At 44.1% G+C, this 16,989-nt stretch overlaps 1 protein-coding gene across 3 annotated transcripts in view; it reads right to left on the bottom strand.

The window, feature by feature from the left end:
- Window positions 1-16,989, bottom strand: part of sorcs3 (sortilin related VPS10 domain containing receptor 3) — a 211,801-nt gene that overhangs the window by 98,293 nt on the left and 96,519 nt on the right. For all 3 annotated transcript variants that reach the window (XM_042105498.1, XM_042105500.1, XM_042105497.1), the window contains exon 3: window positions 3,474-3,573. In XM_042105498.1, coding sequence (XP_041961432.1) covers window positions 3,474-3,573 — 100 coding nt within the window. The remainder of the gene's footprint in view (window positions 1-3,473; window positions 3,574-16,989) is intronic.

The raw sequence follows: 16,989 nt of genomic DNA, 5'->3' as shown, positions 1-16,989 counted from the left end.
GTAGGTACCCACAAATACATAATGCAAGTACAATGATAGTACCTGATAGTACATGTTGTTACACAGGTTGTACCACTGTACCTAATTAGGTAGGTACACTGTAACAGCGACACATTAAAATAAAGTGTTACCGAAAATTCATATTATTTAATGAGTTTGTATCACTGAAAACTATTAGTTCTGAAAACTTTGGCCAAAGTTGAGATGTGGGAAAACTGGTGGTTTCACTTTCATCAAGGGAAAACAGCGCTGTTGCATTGTGACATGTTCCCTCGTTTGTTTGAAATCTCTGATTGACCACCTGTTTGAGGGATTTGCGACAGCCTTTCCCAGCTGTTTAACATGTTTGTAGCATATCACTGTTCAACAGAATTATTTTTAAAAACGGAGGGGATATAGGAACAGAAGGATGGTTCGTGTGTTTTCTTCCTACACCTCACGGTAAGCTATTTTGTTGCTCTGATTGGTAGTTCTATCCAATTGAGTGCAGAGGCATTCCCCCCCTGTATCGGTTGAAACACGCCCCATAATTACGTCCCAATGGAGCAGTATCAGACTCATATTCTGACTAGAATTTGAGTATGACAACGTCAGGCTAGGTCACAATAAAAAGCCCTTGTAAAATGTGCAGATTTATCACAACTCAATGCCACTGATACTGTATCACAAGTTTTGAGGGGGCGTGCGATTGCCATGCTGACTGAATATCTGAATTGATATTCACCAGAGTTTGTCTGTGAACAGAAATGCCCACTGTTATCATTTTGATCAATCAATTTGTAAACAGATAAACCGTATGTATGCATAGAAGAAATCTTACATCTTATTTCATCATTTACAGTATATTTCTGTTTAGACATACACATATACATATATACAAGCATCATGACTGACCTCATCTGTGACCTTTACCTAACCCTTTAGAGATAGAGAGAGAGAGACAGACAGAGAGAGAGAGAGAGCGAGAGAGCAAGTGAGGCCAAGAAGACAAATTGGCAAGTAATTAAGTTTTCCTCTAGCGTTGCGCCTGTGACACTTGTGAACAAATGTGTCCTCTCCCAACAAAAAGCAGTGAGTGGATGCTTAGGGAGAAATCGATCGGGGTGGGTGCCGGAGAGGAGAAAGGAGCCCGAGGGCGTCGAGTGTGAGATTGTGTGAGTGTGTGTGTGTGTGTGTGTGTGTGTGTGTGAGTGTGTGTGTGTGTGTGTGTGTGTGTGTGTGTGTGGATGCTGGGTGCAGGTGGGGTTGAGGGATAACCCTGGGTCCTAATCAGCATCAGGCACATGGTGGGAGGAGTGTGAGTGTGAGTGTGTGTGTGGGGGGGGGGGGGGGGGGGGGGGGGGGGGTAATTGTACGTGGGGTAGTTAGGGAGCATTAATCTGTATTCAGCATACAGGAGGAAGAAGAGGCGGGAGGGGGGTAAGGTTTTCTGTGAGAATTTGTGAGAACCACCCTAAACGCCCACCACCACCATCACCACCACCCACCCTCCCTTCCATTCCCCTGGTGAAGCTATCAAGCATGGCATAAACAATAGGAGGGCGATGGCTCCAACAGCAAATTAATCATGTCTGGATCAATTGCACCCTATCAGTAGCCAAGCGCTGCGGATAAGATACAAATAGCCTCCATCCCTCCCTCCCTCCCTCCCTCTATCCCTCCATCCCTCCCTCCCTCTGTCCCTCTCTATCTCAGCTGTTTGCTGGTGCAGAGAAGTCCTGCATTCACGTGCGAGCATCAGAGAGGATTGTGGGATTTGTTGGTGGGTGGGTGGGGGTTCGGCGATATTGGGATTTGCGTCAGGCGTCTCGTTAGGAATGCCAGGAGAGAAATGTCACAGCGATCATTCAAACCTGAGGCTGCCGCTGAGCTAAAGGTTAGCCACAGCCCCCCCTGGTCAAAGAGGTGCCTCCGCAAATACAAACCCATCTATCTTCATCCATCTCCTGATGTTTGTGCTTCAAGGTACATACACACACACACACACACACACACACACACACACACACACACACACACACACACACACACACACGTACATATCCTGAAGCATTGATTAAGCCAATTTTTGACTTCAAGTGCCAGTCCTTACTTTCGGTCAATGACATGCATTGGGGGATGATTCACCATAATTTTGAGTGTGTGTGTGTGTGTGTGTGTGTGTGTGTGAGGGGGGAGGGGGGGGTCATGCAAGAGGCACCACAACTGGCTATCAAGATAAAAAAAAAAAGCACATATAAAAAAACAACAAGAGGAGGATAAAAAAAAAACATGCTCCGCACAACGCGACTCATCCCTCTGTTACGAGAGCGAATTGCACTAACGAGATAACGTTAAAGGCTACCAAGGTCAAATGTTGTTGAGGTCCACTGGCAAAAAAGTGCTGGCATGGCACGACCTTAAGACTCTGAAGCGAGGCCAGGACAAACACAACAAAGTGGCCTGGCATTGTTGATAGACAAGGTCAGTGCCGTTCGTACAAAAAGAGAGCTCACAAATCCCTCTTCGAGGCAGGAGGGAGAGTGATTTACAAGGGGAGCGAGTTCACAGAGAGAGTGCTTTTAAATGAGCTCCGTTTTACTTCACAGGGAAGCGTGGTTGGGTGAAGCTACCTCTGGACCTTACTTCACCTTTAAAAGTGATATAACAAGTCTTGAAACGAGATAAGACACCTTTCAAATCAGAAGTGTTTCAGAGGGCCAAGCCATTATATAATCACCACCTGCACTCAAAATCTGTAACAACAAAACACAAAGTCTCCTCAAGATGAATTTAAATGCATACCATCTACAGAGACAGGGTACTTCTACTACTGTATGTTTCAGAGCAACGGGCCCCATGACACGCAGAGAGAGCGGTACAGACGCTCCTCGTTTAAAATGAGCTAGAGATCAACGCTCAAAGAACCGATGACACAGCAAAACGAGTGAGTAGAAAAAGAAGAGAGAAATAAGAACACTCCTCTTGTGTGTGTGATCCTCAGCAACCTAAAGACACAAAAGGGCTTGAACAACCTTTCTGATAGATAGCGAGTGCGTTGGCTTTTCTTTTCATTCTGCTGGGGCTCCAGCATTCAGCATGGCTCCAGGGCCTGGGGGTATTGTGAGAACCGGGGGAAGGCGAAGGAGGGGGACGCGGCATTATCTGCCCCGGAACGTCGGGCTCGCTGCCAGGGCTACTGAGCTACTGTCTCCGGCCGGTCTCATTAACCTCCGGGAAGCTCCAGCGGATTACAAACACCTTTGAACGCCGGAGAGACACAGGCTTTCATTTTGCCGTCAACTCTGCACAGGAGAATCAGCCCACCTACTACTAACCTCTGAATGCAATTCATCTGAGAACCGTTTTTCATCCTCTTTTCTCTCTCTCTCTCTCTCTCTCTCACTTTCTTTTTCTCTTTCTAACTTCCTCTTTGCACCTTTTGATAATGACAGGTGTGCAAAGAAACAATGCATTGTGCAGCTGAGTCTCACCTTCCTCTTGTTGGTCGGGCACACGTACAGGTAGCTGAGAACAGTCTTCACTCCGACTTTGTCGTTCAGTTTCTCATAAGTTGTCCCGTAATCCGTCGACCTGTAAAACAAGAAACGCACATCAAAGATGCTGTTAAAAAATGAATTGCACTGCGCACAGACTTGCAGCAGTCTCTGTTTGATTCCATCTCCGTGTTGGTACTGATGGTATTTTTTTTTTAATCTTCCTTTAAGAAAAAGGTGGGTGCCCTTGACAGAGACATTCGTACTTTTCCTGCTTGCCTGCTTGCCTCCAAAACAGAATGACCCGTGTCAGACATCAATCTCAAAGGCTTTTGGTGGAAGAGATGGACAGCAGGCACACTTGGCATCAGAATGGGTATGGGGGGGGTGAACATATGCCAACAGCACTGCAGTGCCACGTCGGCTTAGCACGGTATGCCAGCATGCCATACTGACAGGTCCTAGGGGGCATAAACAAATGCTTATAGATCCTGATTGTCCGCTGATTGGCCTTTAATGGCTGGTGATATTTACAGTGTGCTTATGAGTAAACAAATTCTGCCAAGCAAACATAAACCGCTTTGCCTTTGTCACGGCACGCAAGAGGAGAGGAGAGGATGTGTTTGGTGCGAGCAATTTGAGAGAGAAGTGTATAGTACTCGTTTCCATGAGGAGCATTCGCTCCTCGCTTCGACTCACAGCGTCTGGTAGAGTTTGACTAATGAAGCTTTTCGCTTTCAACTCAGGGATAGAAATTTCCCTCTCTCTCTCTCTCTCTCATTCTCGTTGTGTTTGTGCAAACGCTCCCCTGACAGTGCCAGATCCAGGCCCCTTGCACCTCCTCTGCTCTGTGCGGCCCTATTAGGATCTGTACTCCTTTCCCCTGCACTACCAGTTGCTTCTCTTGGCAGCTTGCCTACGCGCTGCAACCCATGCAATTTCCAGTGTCAGGCAATGCTCTCGTGTGAAGGAGTTGTGCACGGTGTTTGCAACCACACAACCCAATAGACACCAACACGTTCCTCTTCAAGTGTGTAGACAAGCATAACATGGGGGGGGGGGGGGGGTGCTCAATATCTACTGTTGTTTATGTTACAGAGTCTGAGCAGAGGGAGGTTAACCAATCACTATGAGGAGTCCGTGGAAATACACCAATCGAGTGCACCGAGGGGGAACGGCTGTAAATGAATAATGTATTCAATTCCCGATGAATACTTTGAAAATAAAATCTGGCTTGTGAAAGAGAGTGAGAGAGTGGGAGGGGGGTGAGGTGTGGGTGTGGGGGGGGGGGATGCTCTCCAAACCCGACTGTTAATAATTTAGCGGCGGGAAATGAGCTGTTAGTCGGCCTAATCCCTCAAGAGCCTCATATTTATCCATCACTCACGTTAAAACATCAAATCAGTCGCCCAGGGGGGGAAGGGAGTTGCAATCACAGGAGCGTCCCAGCACTCTCTAGGGTCTGTGGACGTGTGTGTGTGTGTGTGTTTGTGTTACCAAACAGCAAGAGAAGTGATGTGAGTTAGTGTGTACATCTAGCTGTGTGTGCGTGTGTCTGTGTGTCTGTGTGTGCATGTTAGTGTGTGTGTGTGTGTGTGCGTACACTCTCTCATGCCAGCTACAGCCGTAATAGATTCCTGGGTGGGGGGGAATGACGCATTCATCTTTCTCCAGCCCACTCTCTCTCTATGTCTCTCTTACTCTCTCTCTCTCTCTTACTCTCTCTTTCTCTTTCTCTCTCTCGTTTGTCATGCCGATGAGATGGCCGCAATGTTACCAAGTACAATGGCTGGGAAAAGTCGCCCCCCTTTCAACAGGATATTAAAAAGGACCCAGACACCCTGGGGGGAGGGTTAGGTACGGAGTGGGGCTACCTATTCACTCTTAGCACACACGAAGCATAAATCTGTCCGAGCCCTATGTGGTTACATTATCGTCATATCTTTTGGCTAAGTGGGCTCCCTAGAATACACAAGATGGATCCGTTCACCGTGGCTAACAGTTCCATGCAGTGATGTGGATAAAGTAATTGCGGTAGCCTCCATTGCTCAGACTTGACTTAATTGTCAGGGGTTCGGCGGGAATGAATAGCATTAAATATTAATTGCGGTCTTGGGGGACCGGAGAGAGGGTGGTTGCAAATTAGCATGCCGATTATTACGTTTTTATTTGCCGCCTGCTTTGGTGGTTAATTTAGGTCCTTCCTTGTTTTTTCGTGGGCCGATGAGGGAGCACGTGTTACCGCTCTCTAAAGGTTGTTTTGAAGACTACTGTGCCCACTGAGAGTATCACCTCGAGAGACTCTTATTTTGGCATTATTTTACAACAACAAAAGCACATCTGTTTGTGCGCTTCAAAGTAGAGAAAGGGACCAGAGACAAACCAATAAACAACAAGTAAGAATCAGGGAACGAATGAATTAAAAAAAAAGAAAAGAAATGGGAAGGGAAAAAAATAGTTTTTTTGGCCAGAGATTTCAACGTTGCTTGTGAAGGCGGTCACTGTGTGGTCACTGCTTATTGGTCAGCCGGTGTTTGTTCTGCTCGGTGACTCCCTCTTCCAAATGTTTGTTCAGTTGTGAAATGCTGACTCAAGCTTCAAATGATGTTATGTTGGAGCCAGTAGATGTAAGGGCACCAGTTTCATTTGTGAATCCAGCATAACTGGTCTGTCATAATAACGTGTTGACACGCGTTGAGGTCCTTTAATGCCAGTAAAATGGACAACTCATCACATCTCTACCCATGCATATAGCATTAGGCTATATTATGTGTGTCTGCATTACATTACAAATCCAGTTAACATAAGGTCTTCATGGGAGTGCCAACATTTCTCGATCTATAGTAAACTATTGGTTACACTTTACTTGACAGTATCGACATAAGAGTGACATCACACTGTCATGAATGTGTCATAAACAAGTCATAAACGCTCATGTTATTAAGTGACATTCGGTTTTTGTCATAGCAAGTTAGGGTTAGGATTAGATTTAGGGTTAGGGTTAGGGTTAGATTTAAGGTTAGGGTTAGGATTGGGATTAGGGTTAGGGTTCATGTGTTATGACAGTGTCATATGTTCATGACAGTGTCATGTCACTCTTATGTCGATACTGTCAAGTAAAGTGTTACCAAACTATTTCACTGATACTTTAATTAAAAGTAGCTTACAGTTCAAATAAGATTTATTTTTGACTAGGTAGGTTGTGTTGTCTAGCACTGGTTGGTGCTGTTAGCATCTTACTGTGCAGGAACTGCCAAAATATTGTTTATCTATCAGTAGTGTTTGTGTTCTCCTACAAAAACTAAATGTATGATCCTAAAACAGAAATGTGTGCTATATACACACACTACAGGTACATTACTGTGTATAGCTACAACAGGTACACAAAAGACAGTGTGGTGGTCAGGGATGGGTTTCGGCTTTCTGTAGCACTAGGGAACGACTAAAAAAAGAAATAGAAAAGAACAAAAAAACTGTGGACTTGCTTGGCTGGAAGCAATGATATCTTATGTTCCCCAAAGGAACATAAAGCCTGGCAGGTTTCATTAAAAAATGTAAAAACACTTGAAAAGCTTGGAGCACCTCAATAAACACAAACAATATCACCAAACACCCCCTACATGTTTAACGTTCCTCACTTTTGTGATTCCATGACCCCCCCCTCCTTAATCTTCCAAAGTCAGAATATGTGCAATATATCCAATCAAGGCATTTTTGCTCTTTAAGATGCACCAGTATGGCACAGAACAGTTCTTGCACCTCCATGAGAAAATCTGTGTTATTTTATTTATTTATTTATTTTTGGAGAGGGGGGGGGGGGTGCAAGGTTGTCTTGCCATTCCACTAAATCGATTTCAAAAAGTGTTTGGGATGGCAGTGGGTGGCATGAAAGAAGCTGAAAAAAAATATGTGCACGTTGCTACAGAACATTAAATGGATAAAAAAGGGGCAAAAATGAGAACAAAACAAAACAACACAATACACACACAAACAAACAAACACACACACACACACACACACACATGCACGCAGTGGCCAGGAATCACATTAGGGAGTGTTATGAGGCTATGCCAGATGGCCGCCAGTAAAGCATAACATCGTACAACTGTGTTCAGTGGGCTTTGACAAACACACACACACAAACACACAAACTCTACAAACAAACACACACACACACACACACACACACACACACACACACACACACACAGGACATCAAATGAATAAAAAAGTGGGCAAAAAGAGAACAAAACAAAACAAAACACACACACACACACACACACACTAGGGCTGGTGGTAAACGATTATTTATTAAACGATTAATCGGGTGATTATTTTATCAATTAGTCGACTAATCTAACAACTAATTGGATGATTAATCTAACGATTATTTTTCTGTAGCTCGATTAATGAAAACCATAATGTATGTCAAATAAATACCAACAAATTCCTAATAATACAGTATACTTTATTAAACAACAGTAAAAAAATCTGCTTTACACAAAATAAAATAAATAAAATTATTTTACTGTTATACAAAATGAAAGGCCAGCCTGTTAACTCTTTTACAGTACCAATATAACTCTCTTGTTCAAAAAAATAAAAAAAATCAGTGGTGGATACAGAAGTTGGATGATGGGCCTGAGTTAAGGTCATGTTCTTCAACAGGCCAATATATTAACTATATATGATGACTGCCACATCAATACAACTCACAAACACAACACAAATTAAGGGTAACAAATATATGGTGCCTATGGCAAGCACCGAAATTGTTGTACTTACAGTGTAAGCTTAGGTATTAGTTGTTACTCCAAATCCTGTCAGCAGTAAAGTATCGGAACGTCACCTTTCACCGCCCGTCCCCTATTTCCGCCCTATTATGTGTATGTGTCACTTAAAGGGACACCAGGCAACGTTTTCGTGTTAATTAATCATCTTCGTAAGTCGGTATATGGTTAAATGACTCATTACAGGGCGAATGAAGACTTTCTCGCCCGCCCCTACTGCCTGTAGGAAGAATATCCCACTTGCAAGTTCGGTGTATCCTACCCACCGACCTTCAGTCTCACAAAGTCTCAGACATCGCGAAAAGCAGGATCAGTTTACATCCTGCATCCCCAGCACAGAGGCAGGCTAACGAAACGCTAGCGATTGTTGCAAACGCGTGTATAATGGCAGCATGCGAAAACCCTTGACGGAAGATGCAAAGAAAAGGAAAAGAGCTTCAGACCGAGCAAGGGCTCGCACATGTATCGACACGTACAGATGGTAGGGGGAGCTTCGTAGAGAAAAAGCATCAGGCTTGCCTGGTATCTCTTTAATATTCATTTCTATACAACCAAGACGGCGGAATCCTAAAGAAACTCAAGCACCCACACAATAAGTGTATCTAAATTAGCTATGTACCAAAAATGACATTTTACCGTGACTCAAAGAGTCACACGTTGCTGTTGTGCTGGTGTGGTATGCCAACTTAATTTGGCAACGAGCGCAAATAACGACACCTTTACCTTTGGGACTAAATTTGAAGTATTCCCATACCTTCGATGATGTAGGGCGAGCTGTTTTTTAAGGACTTTGTTGGGAATTCTGTGAGGAGGTTGCTGTTTTGTTCTCCATTCTGCAATGTTTTGGTCTCCCACGTGTGTGTGGTGAGTTGTGGCAAAGCGGCGACGCAAAAATATGACGTTGAGGTAATTTTGACATTGACGTCATCGACACGTCGCTACAGGCCTAACACACACACACACACACACACAAACACACACACACACACACACACACACACACACACACACACACACCTAACATCTATCCACCAGTGTCCCTGGCCAGCTCAAAAAGCTCCTCCAGAAAGGAAGCCAAAGCTGACGCTATTTAGAAGTCTGCCCCTGCATTGTTCCCATGGCTCCCGAGCGCCAAGCTGCTGAGCTGTCCATTTCTACACACAGACTTACACACACCCCGAGGTCTGTGTGTGTGTGTGTGTGTGTGTGTGTGGAGCTGACCAGAAGCTGGCTTCTGACCAACAGATCTGCCAGTGTGTGTTTGCACAGATAAAAACGCCACCCAAAAGACGAGATGAGAGATGCGCACGGAGACCGAGGGAGAGGAGTGTGTGAACAAAGAGAGTGACTGAAAGAGTAGAAACACAAAGACCAAATGAGAGACGAGAGGGAGAGAGAGAGAGAGAGAGAGAGAGAGAGTAAAAGGAGGAAAGAAACCAGACCCAAGAACATTCACTGACACTCTCCCCTGATATTTTGCCATCATCTCTTTTCTGGGATTATTTGCAACGACTCAAGGACAGCTGGCACCTTAACTCCTACTAAAGAGGGACAACAAAAAGGACCACTTTAACTAGATATTCACCACACACAGAGAAACAGGGTAGAACGAGAGAAGAAGGGACAGACAGAGGTAGAGAGAGAGAGAGAAAGAAAGAGAGAGATAGAAATAGATATATAGAGAGAGAGGTAGAAAGAGATAGAGAGAAAGAGAGAGATAGAGAGAGGTAGAGATAGACAACCAAACAACAACATACACATCCATTACAAAAGGCCTGAGGCCAGCAGAGGCCCAGCGGCTCCAGCAGGCTCTGCGGGTGAGGGGAACACTGAGGCGGAGGCAGTCCAGAGCTCCGGCAAAGGGGCTCGCTGGACACGGCTAATGGCGGCGTCCCCCGCGGTGTGATGTATACACGCCACAGCCTCCTCTCTGATTGATTGGGGCCAGAGGGAGAAGGAGTTTGGCGTAGACGCCAGGATAGCAGGGGGGAGAAAGGGGGGGGGGGGGGGTTTGAGCCCTCGCATGCATGTACCATCAACTGAAGACTGTGAATGGGAAACATTTTTTTTTTTTTAAACATTCCACTATGAGAGTTAGAAACCATTATACTGTAACTATAAGATGTGTGGCCAAAATCAGTAAAAGCACAAAAGGGCCTGCAGATAACTATGAACCACAACCATAACCATTACTGCGACAGTCATAGATAATTGAAAACCAGTGCTGGACTATAGATGCATGGGCCAGTAACTACATCTACTCTTGGTGCAAAGAGACATCTTAGTCATTTGTTTTTCTTTTCAGGTAATAATGTACAATGTGAGGTGGAGCAAATAAGAGCCTGTGAATGTTCCTAGATGAAGAAGAACAGACACTTATTAGAATGCCTCATTAACTGAAGCCAAAGGCTTTGGTACGGTAATCACTAAGACTTGTTAACATAAGCCTGAATGTCAACCCATCTTGCTCTTTAATAGCACAACTAAAAGCAGTTTTCATCTAAATGCATTTTTGATGTGGTTAGTGTGCTCATGTATCAGAGAATATTTCACATAATTGGGCCAGTGAAGTAGAACATCTTTGGAGAGCACCAATAAAGCCCTTTAAGTGACTTTGATCGCTTAATTCTTGGACAGAATCTTAGAATGTAAGCAATGTAGCTACCAGGTTTCCATGGTTACCATACCAAGTGTTTTCAATTTTAATGGCTTTCAAGTTTTTAACCTTAAAGCCTGTGTTGCAGGTTAACCACCACTGTTGATTAATGGGTACATAAAGCACTCAATATATGTATATCATTTTTAAAAATGTCTCCAAATGGTGTTAAATGCCAGTTTTTGTTGTTTTTAGCATTTTTTTTAGTTTTTAGGTTTTTTACGCAATTCGGTGATGACATCACTTTGGGGACTACATGATCTGCGCTTCATTCATTTCAATGCATTTCAATGGACATCACGGTTACACTTTCAACATAAAGTTTGTATATTTACACTTAAATTTCGTCACAGCATTTATACCAATGGTAATAACGGTGCCTGATATCAATTTAGTATTTTTTCTGAATTTCGGGAGGTCTCGTTTTGGAGGGTATGTTTTACATTCATTCCTATGGGAAACGGTCGCGGTTACACTTTCAACATAAAGTTTGTATATTTACACTTAATTTTGTTACAGCATTTATATGACAACGACCCTATGGTCTAACAAAGATAACAATGTCTTCCGATTTTAGTTTAATGCAATTTTCTGAATTTGAGAGGCCTCGTTATGAGGCTACATAATGCACCTATTCAGTTCAATGCATTATGCTTATAACGTTACGACACTTTTTTTGTTACTGTCAGTGAACAGCACCGAATGAAAGTCAACATTTTCTTTATATCTAGTGATAGTGATCATGTCGTTAGTTCAGATAAGTAGGCTACCGGGCAAACTTAGTCAGAAGGTCAGAATATGAAGCATCATGATAGCTAGCTGGGCTAACTTTTTAGTCCCACCTGTGAGCCACCCCAGTTATTAGCTTCTAGCCGCCGCCGATTAGGCTGGTCGTGTCTTCAGCATGAATATTTTCGATAACTACTGCTCGTGATTGATTGCCATTGACATCGTCAGGGTACGGCTTACCAAAGAGGGAGATAATATGGGCAAGTCGCAGTTTTGCAGGTGCTTGTGTGGGCTGTGCTGTCCCGATGGAAACTGTGGTGGAGAGCTGCAGTAACTAGGGAAGCAAGTGCGTTTTGGCCGCTGGTCGAGGAGCTCCCCCGTGACCAGCATATGACATGATCTATCTAGCTATCTATCTACCTGTCTATATACATATCTAGGCTATCTATAGCCTATCTATTTATCTATAATCTGCGCTATCTACTGCTGAACAATCCCTTACTCGTCTCTCTTTACTCCTCTCTCATTACTCTCAAGGGTCTCAAGGTGGGCTTTGGTCTGTAGTCTCCCCAAGGTGACGTAATGCAATGCATTGTGGGGGAAAGGAGAATCACTTCAAACGCTGTGAAATAGTACCTGCTTTTTCGTATTATATTCCGTTTTGTGATACCCAACAACATCAAATACAATGGATAACAGTTTAAATGTTTATTACCAACAAGCAAATTGTGCAAATTCGTTGGAAAATGAACCCTGCAACACGGCCTTTAATATAACATCACCAAAGTCATTTTGTATGGTAAACTAATGTGTAGAAGGGAGACTGGCACATCTTCCGTAATTATAAACTACCTGTCTATGGAGAACCAGTCTTACAACTTTGCTCTTCCCCAACCCAGAAAAACACAAATTGCTTCATGGTGATTGCAATTGCCTACTATTTGTATACAGCTGTGCAATATTACCTTGTCAGTCGACATGGCTTTACGGAGATTATCTTTGCTGGTTCCTTTGTAAACAAATTCACATGTAACGTGTCCAGGGGGAAGGGTGCAAGCTGTGAGTTGTATTTACGACAGTTGTGTAAAACACACATACTCCACAACTGTAGGGGGAGCCCAGAAGCAAAAAAATAAACTGCATTGGAAAAAAACTGAATTGGATGCCGTTCAGTAAAACATACAATGTCCATACTATAATGTTGGAAGATAGATAGATAGATAGATAGATAGATAGATAGATAGATAGATAGATAGATAGATAGATAGATAGATAGATAGATAGATAGATAGATAGGTGGGTGGGTGGGTGGATAGATAGATAGATAGATAGATACTTTATTGATCCCCAAAGGAAAATTCAAGGTCTCAGTATAAAGACATCACACACAACATGCACATGCAAAACCCTAGTCTGTGAACAGTGTAGCAGTAAAAACATTAAGCCAGTGGACAGTCAGTACACAAACATGGAAAAAGGTAGAGAGGCAGACAGACTATGCAGAGAAGTCTATCTCTCCTCTTCCCTTTAGTGAAGCAGTTCAACAGTTCAATGGCCCTGGGGACAAATTACTTCCTCAGTCTGTCAGTTGTGCATGACAGTAAGCAAAGTCTCCAGCTGATCAAGCTCTTCTGCTTTGTAATAGTGCTATGGAGTGGATTACAGTCATTGTCCAAGATGTTGATCAGTTTGTTCAGGGTCCTTTTATCTGATATTGAAGTGATGCACTCCAGTTCAGCTCCCACGACAGAGCCAGCTTTCCTTACCAGCCTGTCTAGTCGCCCAGCATTCTTCTTCTTTGTGCTTCCTCCCCAGCATACCACAGCATAGAAGAGGACGCTGGCAACAACAGACTGGTAAAACATCCTGAGGAGCTTGCTGCAGACATTGAAGGACCGCAGCCTCCTCAGCAGGTACAGCCTGCGCTGCCCTTTCTTGTAGAGTGCTTCAGTATTGGCTGACCAGTCCAGTTTATTGTCCAGGTGTAAACCCAGATACTTGTAGGTGTTCACCACCTCCACATTGACCCCATCAATGGTGACTGGTAGCAGAGCGGGCTTAGACCTGTGGAAATCCACCACCATCTCCTTGGTCTTTGAAGTGTTGATTGAGTTTGCACCACTGCACAAAGTCCTCCACCAGGCTCCTGTACGCCTCCTCTTGCTCGTCCCTGATACACCCCACAATTGACCTGTCGCTAAGCCCCGCCCCCCATTGCTGCCGTGTGAAAACTCAGACAAACAAACCAGACTTGATTAGAAATACATTGTGGACAATGACAGCTGACAGTATATGAAAGCAGGCTTTGAGGACGTTTTGGTCGATAAATGGATTTACTTTCCTCCAGAAGTTATCAAAAGGGACTTAATTATGCTATGGAGGGGTGTATTCAAAACTTTAGAATACATACAAGGTGACAAGCAGTTGTGGCGAGTAACCGTGCAAATCCCACTAACGTTAATGCTAGCTAGCTAGCTAGTGGAAGATTGATGCTAAGATATGTTAGGTTACGTTAACATTTGATGTAGTAAGAATATAGTAGTTGGTTAATAAGCATTTTCATCTTGGGATTTAACAGGGAACCTGTGCCCACGTTGTTGGCTTAGTTGCCTACATTACGTCGAGCTGTTGCAAACGGGAGAGACGTCCTGTAGGCTACTTTTGATGAAAATATACCCCGTTTTCTAGCCTCTCGGGGTACCGGCTATCAGTATTACACGTCCCCAATGCAAAACGTTTGACCATGGTTATCCGTCAGAGTTTTTTGAGTTAATAAACTCCATAAATAACCATTAATTTGTCATTTTATGCCTGCCCCCTGTTGTTTCCTATGGAGTTGTCCGAGCTGATGTCCGAGTCCCGTTGAGGCTGGACTGTCATTGGCTCATCAGCGTTCTAAGGGTGGCGCTTAGCGACAGGTCAATTGCAGTATCGTCCGAAAACTTCTGCATGTGGCATGACTCAGTATTGTAGCAGAAGTCAGATGTGTACAGGGTGAACAGGACTGGAGAGAGCACAGTTCCCTGAGGAGCTCCGGTGCTGCTGATCACAGTGTCTGAGAGACAGTTCTTCAATCTAACAAACTGTGGCCGCTCGGTCAGGTAATCTGTAATCCAGGACACCAGGTGAGCGTCCACACCCATCTGCAAGAGCTTGTCTCCCGGTCTGAGGGGTACTTGAGAAATCTGATTCTCAGATGTAATGTTGGAAGGACACAACACACAAATATTACAGGTACAAGTTGACAACCTTAACAGGCTTTAGTGAGGCCCTCCCGACACATCTAGTCGTCTAGTCGACACATCAGGTAGTCGTATTTACTCCTGGATTGTAAATGCATATTTGCACTGAGTAAACAGGTTTGAACAGTCATGCACTACAACCAGATGTCTGTAGCCTCAGCTGAGAGAATCCATGAACTGTTTTGAGATATATTGCCAGAGTCAGGGGAGTCTAGCAGTCCCTTCCAAACAATTAACACACTCCCACAAACACACACACACACACACACACACACTCACACACACACACACACACACACTGACTGATGGCCTTTATGAGGCCACTAAAAAAAAGGTGACCTCTTAAACTAATGAGCATCTGTGAGTCAGTGAACTGTGGTGGGGAGAGACGCAGAGCTCTGATAGCACATTGTCCTCTTCTAATACAGCTTCTTAATGTGGGTTGTTAACTGCCACATCTCCCCGATAAATCAGCCTAGCACTCTCTCTCTCTCTCTCTCTCTCACGCTCTTTTACTTCCTTCATCTCTCTCTCTCTCTCTCTCTCTCTCTCTCGCTCTCTCTCTTTCTCTCTCGCTCTCTCTCTCTCTCTCCCCCATACTCCCACAGACTGGGGGCTTTTCGGCGCATGGGAGCGAGTGAAAGTTTTATGATGACGACGGAAATCCATTCTGCAGGAGCTGCACTGCAAATGACAAGAGGAGAGGAGGGAGAAAATAGAAAATGAGAGAAAGAGAGAGAGAGAGAGAGAGAGAGAGAGAGAGAGAGGGTAGAAAGAGAGAGAGAAAGATGGGAGAGAAAGAAACAGGAGGGGTGTTCTGCCACGTTGGAGCCTGAAGCATAGGCAGCAGACATATAAGTTTTAATAATCTCCCTTGCCATCAAGCATAGCTTATCTTACCCAGCAAGAAGGCTCCATACAAGCAATTCCAGCTCTGTACAAGCTGTCATCTAGGCTTATCATGAGGAAATACACCTACAAACATGGTCTAGTGTCTGCATACAAACCTAAACATATTTACACACACACACAGAGACCCAATCACTCTCTCTCACACACACACACATGCACACGCGCATGTACGCGCACATGCGCACACACAGAAATTGACATAAGATTATTTCTTTATATGTGTTAGATATGCAGAAGTGTGCATGCTTGTGCACTCACACACACAGACACACACTTACACCCACCCACCCACCCACACACACACACACCCACACACACACAAATCACAGGCTATTAATACTACCACTACTACTATTCACACCATGCATTCTGTGCAGACCCCTGCAGGCCTCTTTGGTAATTCTCTGGAGACCTCTCCAATTAATCTTTAGTGCATTCAGCAATTACATTGAATAAATGTCCTTAAAGAAAGACCTATTCTGCAGGGATGTGTGCATATTAACACTCATGTACATTATCTGACAGTGTGAACATGTGTGTGTGTGTGTGTGTGTGTGCCTGCAAGCTTGTGTGCATAAGGGTGTGTGTGCGCCTGTGTGTTTGCAGATGACTAATGGCACTAAACGGCTCGGCTCTCACAGCCAACACTGAGACATCTGAGACGCCATTTCTCTCCCCTTATCATCTCACATAGGGTCACCTCGAGAGAGAGAGAGAGGGAGAGAGAGAGAGAGAGAGAGAGAGAAAGAGAGACAGAGAACATCAACAACAACAACAACAACAACAACAACAACAACACAACAGTGAACCAAGAACAAGGGCAGGGAGGTGTGTGATGTCAGGAGGGGGGGGGGGGGGAATATAAAAAACAAATAAACCATGGCAGCTTCCAAACACCATCTCTGGCTCACGATAAGTTGTCGGGGCTGTCCGTGTAGATCTGTGTGTGTTACACGAATAGTCTGGCAGCACGCGCCCCAGAAAAAAAAAGATAAACAAGTCACTCCTTGAGCACAAGAGGGGGAAATAAAAGAAGGTACAAAAATAAAGATAAACAGACAAAAAGATAGAATGGGAGTAGAGAGAAAGAGAGAGAGATGGAGAGAGAGAGAGAGGGAGAGAGAGAGAGTAAACAAGCCAAATGAACAATGATTCGATTTAACAATCTGAGAAACACAGAAGTA

Source organism: Alosa sapidissima, chromosome 9 (genome assembly GCF_018492685.1).
Source record: "Alosa sapidissima isolate fAloSap1 chromosome 9, fAloSap1.pri, whole genome shotgun sequence".
Lineage (NCBI taxonomy): Eukaryota > Metazoa > Chordata > Actinopteri > Clupeiformes > Clupeidae > Alosa > Alosa sapidissima.
Note: the sequence above shows the minus strand (reverse complement) of the source record. Positions and strands in the feature narration are given on the sequence as shown.